General features: G+C 55.8%; 1 protein-coding gene across 1 annotated transcript; it reads left to right on the top strand.

Annotated features, from left to right (window-relative positions):
• Positions 1 to 4,099: 4,099 nt before the first annotated feature.
• On the top strand, positions 4,100 to 10,113 carry Lif (LIF interleukin 6 family cytokine). The gene is made up of 3 exons (XM_055623743.1): positions 4,100 to 4,237; positions 5,934 to 6,112; positions 6,691 to 10,113. The coding sequence occupies exons 1-3, from the start codon at positions 4,219 to 4,221 to the stop codon at positions 7,099 to 7,101; spliced, it is 609 nt and encodes a 202-aa protein (XP_055479718.1). The 5' UTR covers positions 4,100 to 4,218; the 3' UTR covers positions 7,102 to 10,113.
• Positions 10,114 to 11,849: the final 1,736 nt, after the last annotated feature.

The raw sequence follows: 11,849 nt of genomic DNA, 5'->3' as shown, positions 1-11,849 counted from the left end.
CAGCTCGGGTGTTCAGAAGCACCCCCCAGCCCCCAGCTTCCTCCCCCAGCTCATCTGATAACTGTGTGCTCACCTTCCAGGTGAGATCACCAAAGCCCAGCTGAGGCTGTTTTTTGAAGAACTGAGATTCTCCAGGGGAGGGGAAGGAGGCTGGGAGAAAGGAACTGGCCCGGCTGCAGGGACAGCTCAGCATGTGGGTCACTGGTCTTGGGGAATTCCCCGTGCCCAGAGAGCTGCTTACTTACCTGCTGAGTAACCACTGCCCACACAGGATGCCTGGCTGACAGGCCACCTCCCCAAACCCTGCAGGCAGCCCCTGCTCTGCGGTCCTCCCTCCTGAGCCTGAGAGCCCCGGGGGCCCAGGAAAGAGACAAGCAGGCAGGCAAGGGGCTGGCCCCCACCCCCGCGTCCTGCCCCCAGGGGCTCTGCAGGGGGGCAGCTGGTGATTCAAATTCCTCTGAGCTGAGCACCTCAGATGGGGTCTGGGGGTGAATCAGCTCCTGGGGGTGGTAAGGTCCAGCCAACAACTGTCCATAGCTCAAGCCTTGACTGGGATGGCATGTGTGTGTGTGTGTGTGTGTGTGTGTGTGTGTGTGTGTGTGTGTGTGTAGGTGTGACAAGTGTGTATGTAAGGTTATGACAGGTTGTGGAAGTCTGAGTGATAAACTGTGTGTGTGAGAGAGAGACACAGGGAAGGCACGTTACCGTACCAGTCCTCTCTAGCCTGTCTGATCTCTCTAAGGTACCCCTGAAGCTGCAGACTGTGGGGTAAGGAATAGCCCCTCTCCTGTCTATCATTGCCCTTGGCTCCGGAGTGGCTATTTCTTCATCTCTAACAGGACAAAGATTTCTGTTTCACAGAGGAGTCTTTAGGGTCCATGCTGACACACAAGAGGCTTGCTGGGTGCCAGGAACCATACTGGACCCCAGGCCGTCCCAAAGAACCCACTATGTGTGCGCTCGTGTGTGCGTGTGCTATTATTCTTACAAATGAAAAAATTAACGATGAGAGGTGTCCACTTCCCAAAAGTCACACAGCCTGTACCTTCCTGAGCCAAATCTCTGCTTCTAAATGAGGTCAAAGTCCAAACATGCCTCAAACCACCAGAGTTCCTACCTTTGCCCAGACTGCTTTCAAGGCGTAAAATGCTTAAGTAAATAGCATCTGCTCCAAGGGCTCCCTCCTGATCAGTGCTGTCTGGGTAGACCCTTTGGAGGGTGCCAAGGCCAAATGAACAGGTCAGGGTTCGGGGTGGGGGGGCGAGAGGAGCCCTTCCTGCCGGAAGTCCTTATTTCCTCCTCGAGGGGTCACTGTGGTTTGCTAGTCGGAGGGCAGGGTTCCCATGTCAACCCTTTGTGCACCTTTCTGCACGGGCCTTTACACACCCCTTAACTTCCATGTGTGAAAAACAAGCAGCTGTGATATCCCAGGAGAGAGCTGTATATGTTGAGTGAAAGCCGAGGGAAAAATCGGGGTGGACTGGCCCTATCTACCGAAGTGAATGGAAGAGAGAACACCAAGGGCTTCTGGGAAGGGCACAGATTAGCTTAGGCCTCCAGGCCTGGCTCCAAGCTAGTCACTTCCTGGAGAGAAGACACAGTCACCTGCAGACTGCACCTGGGCTTGGCATGGCAGCCCCCTATCCCTCCTGAGGGATTCCCTGTGTGGAAACTGGCTGTCCCCTCATCCTGAAGCCTGTCAAACCCCCAGCAGGCCCAGTGTGCAGGATCTGGACAGGCTGCAGATGAAATCACAGCTGGAAGGGGCTGGGCCGGGGCTGCCACTCCAGGGTGGGGCCCAGGGTCACAACCCTGGGAACAGGCAGCCAAGAAGGGAGGATGCCTTGTGTGAGGGAGAAGAGGGGAAATGCACGAAGCAGCTAGAGAGGGAGGGACAGATGCAAACTCCAGCTGAAGCCAGCCACGTTGCAGGCAGCTAGAAGACAGAGGCTCAGTTCTGCTTGGAGACCCTTCCTGGCACCTCCCCAGAGGCCTGTCACAGGTGGCGCTCAGACATGGACTGGAGCAGGAGGCAGGGCCTGGGGTACCGAGGGGCCCAGAGCACTGGGGGAACGTGGACTAAGTCAGGTATTGTGAGAGGGGAAACTGAGGCACAAAAGAGCATCAGGTGGGGGGGTGGAGATAAAAAAAAGTCCTAGTGTCAGAACCTTCTAGAACCCGTTCCCACTTCCTGTTTCCTGTAGGGTGAAGCTGAGATTAAATGGCTGTGGGTAGGGGATGGGGGTGGCTATAGGACCAATGTGGGGTCTAGTGATCCAGAGGGCAGTGCAAGGCCTGGAAGTCCACTGGGAGGATGTAGAGGAGAGGGAGGCACAGGCGTGGAGCAGTTAGGGCACCGAAGCCCTCAGTGAGGGGGCTTAGCGTTGGGGACAGGAGATGGACAGAGAGGAGCATGATGGGTTTCTGGGATGATGGACTTGGGGCCCATGTAAAGGAAGCCAGGCTGAGTCAGACAGCAGATGTCTGTTTGGAAGACATGATGGTGGGACTAGAGGTGATTTAGAGTCCAAACTCTAAGCAGTTCCGGTGGTTTGACATCTGAGTGTGTGAATGCTAACCGTAAGCTCCACATGGAGCCACCAATGAAGAGACAAGGTGTGCTGGGTGCCGGAAGAGAGGGTGCCAGCCTGGTCACTAACATCTCCTGCTGGGAAATACCAGCTGGGAGTGGCCGTTTTTATCACTCCTCTATGCAAGGCTCTGCCAAGAGACCACAAGGATCAAGACTCTGGATGGGGCGGGGTGGGGTGGGGTGGAGTGGGGGTGGGGTAGGGACAGCAGCAGGCACAAGGCATCCTGGAAGGATGGAGAACATCTGAGCAGGTCCTGGATGTGGCGAGAGGCAGGAACTGGGGGCCTGGGGATGAGCAAAGCCTTCCGTGGCCAGGCAACCCTTTTAGAAAGCTGACGGTCCCGCTTGGATATGGAGTTAGGTCCGATGGAAAGGTTGGGCTAGGGTAGCCAGGTCGATTACATCTCCAGATCTGGAAGGACCCAGTGGCTCTCTCGCCTTGTGCTTCTCTGTACTGCCTCCTATTTAGTGAGGAGACCCTGGTCTCCTTTCACCCTCTCCTCTTTCCCACTATCCCCCAGACAGCCTCTGATCTACCAGCAAGGACCCACACCAGATGTCGGGACCCTACTTTAGACTATAGAAGCACCTGTTGGGAATGCTTCCTACTCACCTTCCTCCCCTGAGGCCAAGCACCGAGGGACTTTCAAAGAGTGTCTGGGAGGCCATTCTCATTTCCCCAGGCATTCCTCAGTACCCCAGGAAGCTGGGGTCTCATTTTGCCCAGCCTTTCTGGATCTCTGCTTTAGGGGATCCCTTCAGAACAGCACGCCACCTTCCTGAAGTGCCTGCCCAAAGAGACACAACCTCGTGTCTTCCCAAACCTCACAGGTACCAGTCAACAAAGGGGGCACGCACGCTGATGGCTGTAGGGGGGGGCCTGACCCCTGGCACACGGGCAGCGTGCCAGTCTCTCTTTGTAGTCTCTTTTTGCCCACTGGCAATGGGCAGGCTGGAGAAAGGCCACCATTAAAGTGGCTCCCATCGTCCACGGTCTGCCCCACTTTATGACTGTCTAAAGTCCAAAAGGGCCCCAGCCCCCTTCCTGGCAACTGCTTCTCAGTGGAACCCCAGCCCGACTCCTCTGGCTGCTCCGCAAAGCCCCCTACCAGGGGCCACAGAGGCAGCCTCCAGTCTGTTGCCACCCTCCCGAAACCCAGATGAACGTGGACATCTAAAGGGCACAAGTGTGGGGACCCCGTCTGAACCCCCCTGGGACCCCCTCCCCACCCGTCCCATCTGCAAACAACGCCCAGAGCAAACCACTCAGGAAAACCACAGGACGTTTTTTTTTTTTCTTCTTCTTCTTTTTGTTGTTGTTGTTGTTGAAGACTTCATTATAATTTTATCAATCAAATTCTTAGAAGAAGGAAAGAGTCTGCCCTGCCCACCCTCCCCCACCCGTCCCCCCTCCCCTTTCACTCTTACTTTCTTCCATTCATAATTTCCTATGATGCACCTCAAACACTTCCTGGACTGGGGATCCCGGCTAAATATAGCTGTTTCTCTGTCTTACAACACAGGCTCCAGTATATAAATCAGGCAAATTCCCCATTTGAGCATGAACTTCTGAAAACGGCCTGCATCTAAGGTCTCCTCCAAGGCCCTCTGGAGTCCGGCCCATAATGAAGGTCTTGGCCGCAGGTAAATCCAAGCGTCCGGCGCTGACTGGGAGCCCCCCGCTGCGGACGCGCCGGCAGCCTGGGGCGCTGGGCGAGCACCCGCGGGACGCCCGCCCGCCCGCCGCACCACTCGGACGCTTGGGGCGCCCGCGCAGTCCGGGCCCGCCCGAGGCGCTGGGTGGCGGCCGGGAGCGAGCGCCGCACATGGTCCGGGCACCGCGCGCCCAGCTCGCCGGGGCCAGCAGGTTGGCGGCGAGGGACCCGGCCGGCGGCGCAGCCTCGCTCCGCCGCCTCCTCTGCTCGCCCCGCCGCTCTCCCGCGCTGCCCTCGCTTCTCCGCTGTCGCCCGGATTCACCCTCCCTCTTTTCTTTTTCTTTCTTTCTTTCCGCTTTCTCTTTTCCGACTGCGTCCCGGGCAGCTCCCTGGGAGGGACGCAGGCGGCGGAGCAGCTTGCAAACTCCGGCCAGGACCGGCGCAGGTGCCGCTTCCGTCTGCTAGTCTCTGGAAGGCTGTGATTGGCGCGAGGTGAGACGCGGGGATGGGTGCCCCCGCAGCCATCCCGGGAGCTTAACACTGTCTGGGGATGCTGGGGCCAACAGGGTCCCCAGGGGAGTGCACTGAAGGTTCTACGGTCTTTTTAGTCCCGGCATGGGGAGTTCAGGTGGGAGGTCTCCAGCCTCACTTTAGGAGTTGATTTCAGCCCCTGTCACCTTCTGGTGTTTTCTGCCGGTGGTTGGAAAGGTTGGGCTGGGGTGAGGGGGCCTGTGGAGCCGAAAGTGAAGGAGAGCCAGGCGCCCCGGGGGAGGGGCGATCCTGGACAGGCCCGGACAGCTCCCGGCTTCTCCTGACACCTTTCGCTTTCCTCGCGTGTCCGCCTGCGACCTTTTCCCTCATCTCTTTCCTGGTTGCACCATTTCCTCTAATTCCAAAGTGTGTGGAGTTGGTGTGTGTGTGTGTGTGTGTGTGTGTGTGTGTGTGTGTGTGTGTGTGTGTGTGTGTGTGTGTGTTGGCATTGGGGGAGCTGTAGGAAGTGGGGTTGAAAGATGGTTTGGATGGAGAGTGGGGACCTACAGGGCAAACAGGTGAAAAGTTCTCCGAAAGGGACTAGCCTCATTGAGGGAAGTTTAGAGGCAACTGGGAGCCAGACTCAAGTGGCAGGTTTGAGAAGAGAGGGTCAGCAGAGACCTCAGCCCCCAGCCTGGTCCACAAGGGGTCCAGCTTGGAGTGCTAGGCTGCAATGGGCCAATGAACACTACATAAGCTAAGAATCTGGCCCATCCAGGGAGGGGAGAGACAGGCTTCCTTTCTCTTCCCCTAGGCTGGACCTGATAGCATCCATCTACGGTACCAGGAGGGACAGAGCTAGATGGCTGAGTGGCACCCTGGGCCCAGCTTCTAGATGATGCAAATGCCTCCTGTCCTGATACCTTTCTTTTCCACTCAAGGCAATGGCACAGATGGGGAAACCAAGGCCAGGGAAAGCAAGAGAAAGCAGAGAGAACTGGGGAGAGAGACCTAGAGACGGAGTAGCGGGGGGGGGGGGGGGGCGGGGGGGGGGGGGGGACCGCAGCAGAGCAGTGCAACTACAGGCAGATGGAGAGTGAGGACAGATGAGCTGCCCACCCCGCTCCCCTCCTCCTCTCCAATCCCCATGCAATGTTCCCTGAGCCTCACCCGGGCTTCCTGCCTTTCCATTTATCACTCTTGTCTCTTCCCAGGGGTTGTGCCCTTACTGCTGGTTCTGCACTGGAAACACGGGGCTGGGAGCCCCCTTCCCATCACCCCCGTTAACGCCACCTGTGCCACACGCCACCCATGTCATGGCAACCTCATGCACCAGATTAAGAATCAACTGGCTCAGCTCAATGGCAGTGCCAATGCCCTCTTCATCTCCTATGTAAGTTTCTTTCCTGGGGTGCTGAGGAAGGGGGAAGCTTCCTGGGCTGGAGGGGGCCCTTAGGAGCTGAAAGAGCACACGGGGAGGGGCCTGGTTCAGGCAAGCCCATGCACCCCATGCTTCCTCCCCACACCCTAGCCTGTGCTCTTCCGAGGTCTCCCGTGAGTGAGGAGGAGAGGGGAAGCTGGGGCGAGAGGTGGGCACTGTCCTTTTAGTCTTGCTCCCGGCTCAGGGGGCCACAGGAGAAGATTCACAGTGAGTGGACAGGGAGATATCACTGAAAACAGTGGGGTGCCCAGGAAGAGGCTGAGGTGAAAGTGCAAGTGTGTGGGGTGTTCTAGCTGAGGTGACACCTGGGAAATGCCGCATTTCCTCTCTACCCATTTATGTCACGGTGACCTTGATGAGTGAGTTCACCCGGCTGATAACTGCTGACTCATGATTCTAGTTGCCTACAGGGCAATAAGTTGAGTCCCATGTTACAGGTGGGGAAAGTGAGGTGAAAGAGCTTGTCCTAAGGGGTGGTGGTGACTGGACACTCACCCTGACTCCCGTGTCACCTCTCTTCTGTTCTTCAGTACACAGCTCAAGGGGAGCCATTTCCCAACAACCTGGACAAGCTGTGTGGGCCTAACATGACAGATTTCCCACCTTTCCACGCCAACGGGACAGAGAAGAGCAAGTTGGTGGAGCTGTATCGGATGGTCGCGTACCTGGGTGCCTCCCTGGGCAACGTCACCCGGGATCAGAAGGTCCTCAACCCCAACGCCCTGAGCCTCCATGGCAAACTCAACGCCACTATCGACGTCATGCGAGGCCTCCTCAACAATGTGCTCTGTCGCCTGTGCAACAAGTACCACATCGGCCACGTGGACGTGACGTACGCCCCCGACACCTCCAGCAAAGAGATCTTCCAAAAGAAAAAGGCGGGCTGCCAGCTCCTAGGGACGTACAAGCAAGTCATTAGTGTGGTGGCCCAGGCCTTCTAGACTGGAGGTCTTGAGAATGCCACGGACTGAGGGATCCCAGTAACGGGATCCAGATGTGGGGAGGGGGCGTCTCAAAATGTGCTGGGATTCAGGGCATTGTTAAATGTTCACAGGGGGCCTGCTGGCAGACCCCGGGGATCCCAGCCACTCGCTGCACTCTGGCTTGGGCCGTGAGAGAGTCTGGCAAAGATGAAACTTCCAAAAGGCAGGGCCTCCATACAGCTCAGCGCCAGCTAGAAACAGCAAGGAGAGTGTTGGACTGAGGAGGTGCTGTGGGCATGAGATTTCTGCCCCACTAACTCACTCAGCCCTTGCTCACTACTGTGTGAACAAGCGGCACGAGTTGTCTACAGCAGACAGCGAAAGGTCTGGTGGGTCTCCTGGCCCCCCATAGAGCGACCGCCATCTTGCTGTCCCTTAGAGAGACTTTGGAAAGCTTGGTTGAGATGTGGGCAGGCCAGGGGGACTGGGATCTAGAAGGACTCCTTGTCTTTTTGAAGTTTTGTGGGTAGAAGAAAGAGAGGCCATCCTGGGATGGAATGTATCTTCTCTTGGGTTTGATTAGAGAGTTCAGGCTTAGGGATTGTCAGGTGGAAGATTCTAGAAGGTGACTGGTGTTCAGGCTCTTAGGGAAGCATAGAGGCCAACTCCAGGTCTGGAAAGGAAGAGCCCAGACAGGGACAAAAATCTGTCAAAGCCTCTTGGGTTCATTCTCTTTTTTGCAGTTTCCCCCCAGGTGGACCTAGAGGTGGGGTGTGTGCAGATGGGAAGAGGCAGGTTGCAAAGGCAGGTGAGGTGGTTCAGCAGGTTCCCAGAATCCTCCCAAGGAAGGATCTATAACTGTTCAGGAGCCAGGGAGCGAGCAAGGCAGCCATTGCTGGGGCAATGAAGATTTCATCTGCTTCTCAACCCCTGAGAACAGGTGGTCCTGAGCAGACAGACAGGTCGCCTAGAGTAGAAGGTCATATCTGAGGCCCTGGAGGTCACACAAAGGTACTTGAGGGGGACCAGAGGGCTGTCTTGGGTCCCTAGAGCATGGAGAAGCAGAACTTGATGTTAGGGTCTCAAGGAAGCTAGAGACCCAGAGTGCTGTGGCTGACCCACTGCTGCTGTCTATTTATTACTATGTTCTATTTATGTTAACTTATTGGTGCTTTAAGTGGCAAAGTTTAATTCCCCAAACTAGTATGAGGCTCCTTACGTGGGAGCCAGGGCTAAGTCTCACCTCGTGGGGCCTGGTCTCAGAGCTGATGATATTACTGGTACAGCTAATGGATGAAGCCGAGAGAAGGGTCAAGAGCAGAGAGCTGGCTGGCTCCCCTGGGTATCAGGGTCTCCCAGAAGCCGCTGGGCCAGTTTGTGGAGTGGATTTTTTTTCCTCCTCTTTCTGGTCTCCAAGGGGGTGGGAGGAGCAGTTTGTTGTTGTTTTGTCCCACTGTGCTCTCTGGCGCCCCCTGGACTCCAGCTATGCACCGTTCATATTGAATGGCTCTGGAACTCTGGGCTGAGCTGATGATTCTTTCTTCCTCAAAGAGCAGCTGAGCACTGAGACATCCTGACCCGGCACCCAGCATAGAAGCTCCTAGGGTGGCCTGAACACCCACAGAGGGTGAGTGCAGGAAGTTGGGGCAGTACGGGCCCTGAAGTGGGTCTGAACGACTGCCCAGTGCCCCAGAGAGGGGGAGAGCAAGGCCGGAGACGCCTGGGACGCAGACCAGGAAGCTGTGGTCCTTGCTTCATCGCTGCCTTCCCACTCCCGCCCATGTCTGGGCTCCCAGGCAGGGAATCCGATCTGATCTCTCCTTTGTGCGGCGGCCAGGCAAGCAGGGGAACGCCCTCGATCTGGGAGCAGGGTAGGGAGGAAGGCAGCCAAGCTGGGCCCAGCACTAGCTGCTTCTCAGCCTGGAAGCAGGGCGGTCCTTAGCAGTTCAGCTGCGGTACTCTGCTTCGTACGCTTTTGCGCCTTTCTCTGTCATTCTCTAAGCACTTTACCTGGACGGCAGGTGAGCGGGCCCTTAGAGGAAAGGCCTGGAAGCATGGATGCAGCAAGGAGACTAGCATGCAACACCATTCTCCTGCCGCTGCGTCAGGCTCAGCCCGGGACTGGCTGTCCTTCCACAAGCTGAGAAGCGAGAGAGGCAACTTGTCTAAAAGCCAAGATGATCCCACAGCCTGGGGCCTGCTGAGTCTTGCCATTCACATCCCGATGGACATGGACTCCCCGGGCTCCGCCCAACCTGGCAGCTTTGAAGGCTCAGGGACCAATGGACTCTTTCTCTGCGCACAGCCCCCAGCTCCACAACGCAACCACCTGCCTACGTCTGACTCCAACAGTTCAGAGCCGTGTTGCACAGCTTCCTAGAATCCTGGAGCCTTTGGGCCAAAAACCTAGGGGGAGGCAACTGTGCACCTTGACATCCATGCCTGCTAGGGTTGACCTCCACCTAGCATGATGGGTAGTGTACCTGGGCCAGAGGAGGAGGGATGGGCATTTTTTATCAAGAGACAAGCATAGGGGTCTTTATTTATTATTTAAAACTTTCAAACCTGGAAGCACTGAACGTTTACTGCTCTCTCCTCCCTGTCCTTGTCTCCTTCTTTGTCCTTGATCTTGACTCAAGCAACCCGGCCCTGCTTTGCTGGCTCTCTGGAGCAGACAAGGCATGTGGCCCAGCACCCCAAAATCTGGCATGGTAGTGGCTTCGGAAGTGCAATGGTATGGCTGTCTGCATTCGAATGGTTCCCCAGTCCTGGCCCAGGCTCTCCTCTGCACTGCTGGTTCAGCCCATGGGGCCTCTGATCTTAACCCCCTTTCCTTTGCATTGGAAGGGGCTTGGCCTTGGGTGACAAATTCCTCTTTGATGAATGTACCCTGTGGGAATGTTTCATACTGACAGATTATTTTTATTTATTCAATGTTATATTTAATATATTTATTTTTTATACTGAAGGAGTACCTTTTTTAAAAAGAAAGATAACTGAAATAATAAAGAACCCACTCTTGTTCTTCAAGTCTTCTGGAGTGTCTTGGTGTGGGGAGGGCTTGTGGGGGCAGCCTGTTGGGGCTTGGCTGGACAAAGGACAGAAGGCTGGGAAGACAAGGCCTTCTCCATTGGGATGGGATGCTGGCATTAGCAGGGGTAGGAGGGTGGGGTTTGGGCCCAGGAATAACAAGGTGAGTGGTGTCCAGAATATGAGATGCCACAGCAGAGGGGACAGATTACTTCCATGGGTGTTAGTGTGTCATTTCACTAAACACAACAGCCCAGCTCCCATTTAGCTGAAGAGGAAACGGAAGCCCAAAGAGATGGAACTACAGAGTGATCTGAAATGTTGAAGTTGTTCCTCCCAGGGCGAGGGGCAGCTGGTCCAATAAGTGGGCTTATTTTCAAGCCTCATGCTCTTTCCTATCCATGGAGTTTAAGGGACTTGGAGATGGCATCTGTCTGGGGCTTTGTCACCCAGGAAGAGTCCAGAGGGATATAATAAGCATGGGCCCAAAAGACCTGTGTGAAGGAGGCAGGTCCTATCAGAATCACATGAGACACTGCTCTAGCTGGGCTAACCAAGCCACGGCAGCTTTTCTGAGAGGCTTTGTGGGGTACAAGTGGCTCCCCAGAGCACTGCTGTCACCCAGCTCATTCCCACTGAGAGACACTTTCTCCACAGAGAACATTCTCCTCTATTCCTTGGAGAATAAGTGAGGTTCAAACTGGGTAGCCACAAACAGATGTGTCAGATGGGCCCCTAAGTGGCTCGTGAGCTTTGCTCTGGGGTTTGAGTCTGGGGTTCCCCTGCAAGATTCATTTTGGAGGGCAGGACAGGGTTTCTTTGTCTACCAGTTGGTGCACAAATGTGTATGTTGGTTGTTGTCTGGAAGCTCAGGCTACAGACAATGGCTAGTCCTTCTGGGAAGATACTGATGACAGAAAAGCCCTTTAGGAGTCTGCGAGACCAGGCCAGGAGGCTACAAACCTCCAGAGCCACCAGGGACCTTCAGCCAACACCCCATTTTCTCTTCTGCGCCAGGATAAGATTGACTGCCTCCCCCCCTTCTCCAGTACTGTTTAGCCCGGGCCTCACGGGGAGCAGATGAGACAGAATCTTAGCATCTTGCCCCAGTGAGTACAGCATCAGGAACTAGCCAGACCCTCGGGGCATCCGTTGGCATGTGAAGTGAGAAGTCCACCATGACCCGCCCCTCCTGAGATCACCACACCAGCACAGTGACCTTGGCAACCAGCAGCAGCCAAGGCTCTGGAGGGTCCCCTTTCGGGAAATCCCAGGTGTCCTTTCTTCCTCCTCAGAGATGAGCACTGCCCCACCCAAGCAGGCCCTTATCCATCCTAAATCCTTATCTATGGTGCAGGTTGAAGATTCTTGAAAGCCCAAATAGGACCTACGGTGGCCTCTAGGACTGGTTTTCTCACCCAGGCCTTTGGTTCCTGGATCCACCATCTGCCTGCCCTCTGGGAGAGGGCCCAGGCCTGGCCTGATAAAACGATGACTATTAATTGGCTATTGGGTCACTCCCAGAGGACAGTGACAAACAACTGTGTGATAGGAAGAAGCTGCCGGCAGGCCTACTGTGCTGGGAAAGGCTGGCTAGAGTCTTTGCCTCTGTCTCTGTGAACTTGGGAAGAGAGGGTGATCAGAGTCACCCTCTCTTCCTAAAGCAGTGCCTGAGGGCGGAGGGCAGGTAGACAGACTTGTCCTGCCTGGCTGAGGATGGCAAGGACACAGAGCTG

The sequence above is a fragment of the Psammomys obesus genome, unplaced genomic scaffold, assembly GCF_907164565.1.
Source record: "Psammomys obesus unplaced genomic scaffold, mPsaObe1.curated_primary_1811, whole genome shotgun sequence".
Classification (NCBI taxonomy): Eukaryota; Metazoa; Chordata; class Mammalia; order Rodentia; family Muridae; genus Psammomys; species Psammomys obesus.
This window is presented reverse-complemented; position numbering and strand designations above follow the sequence as displayed.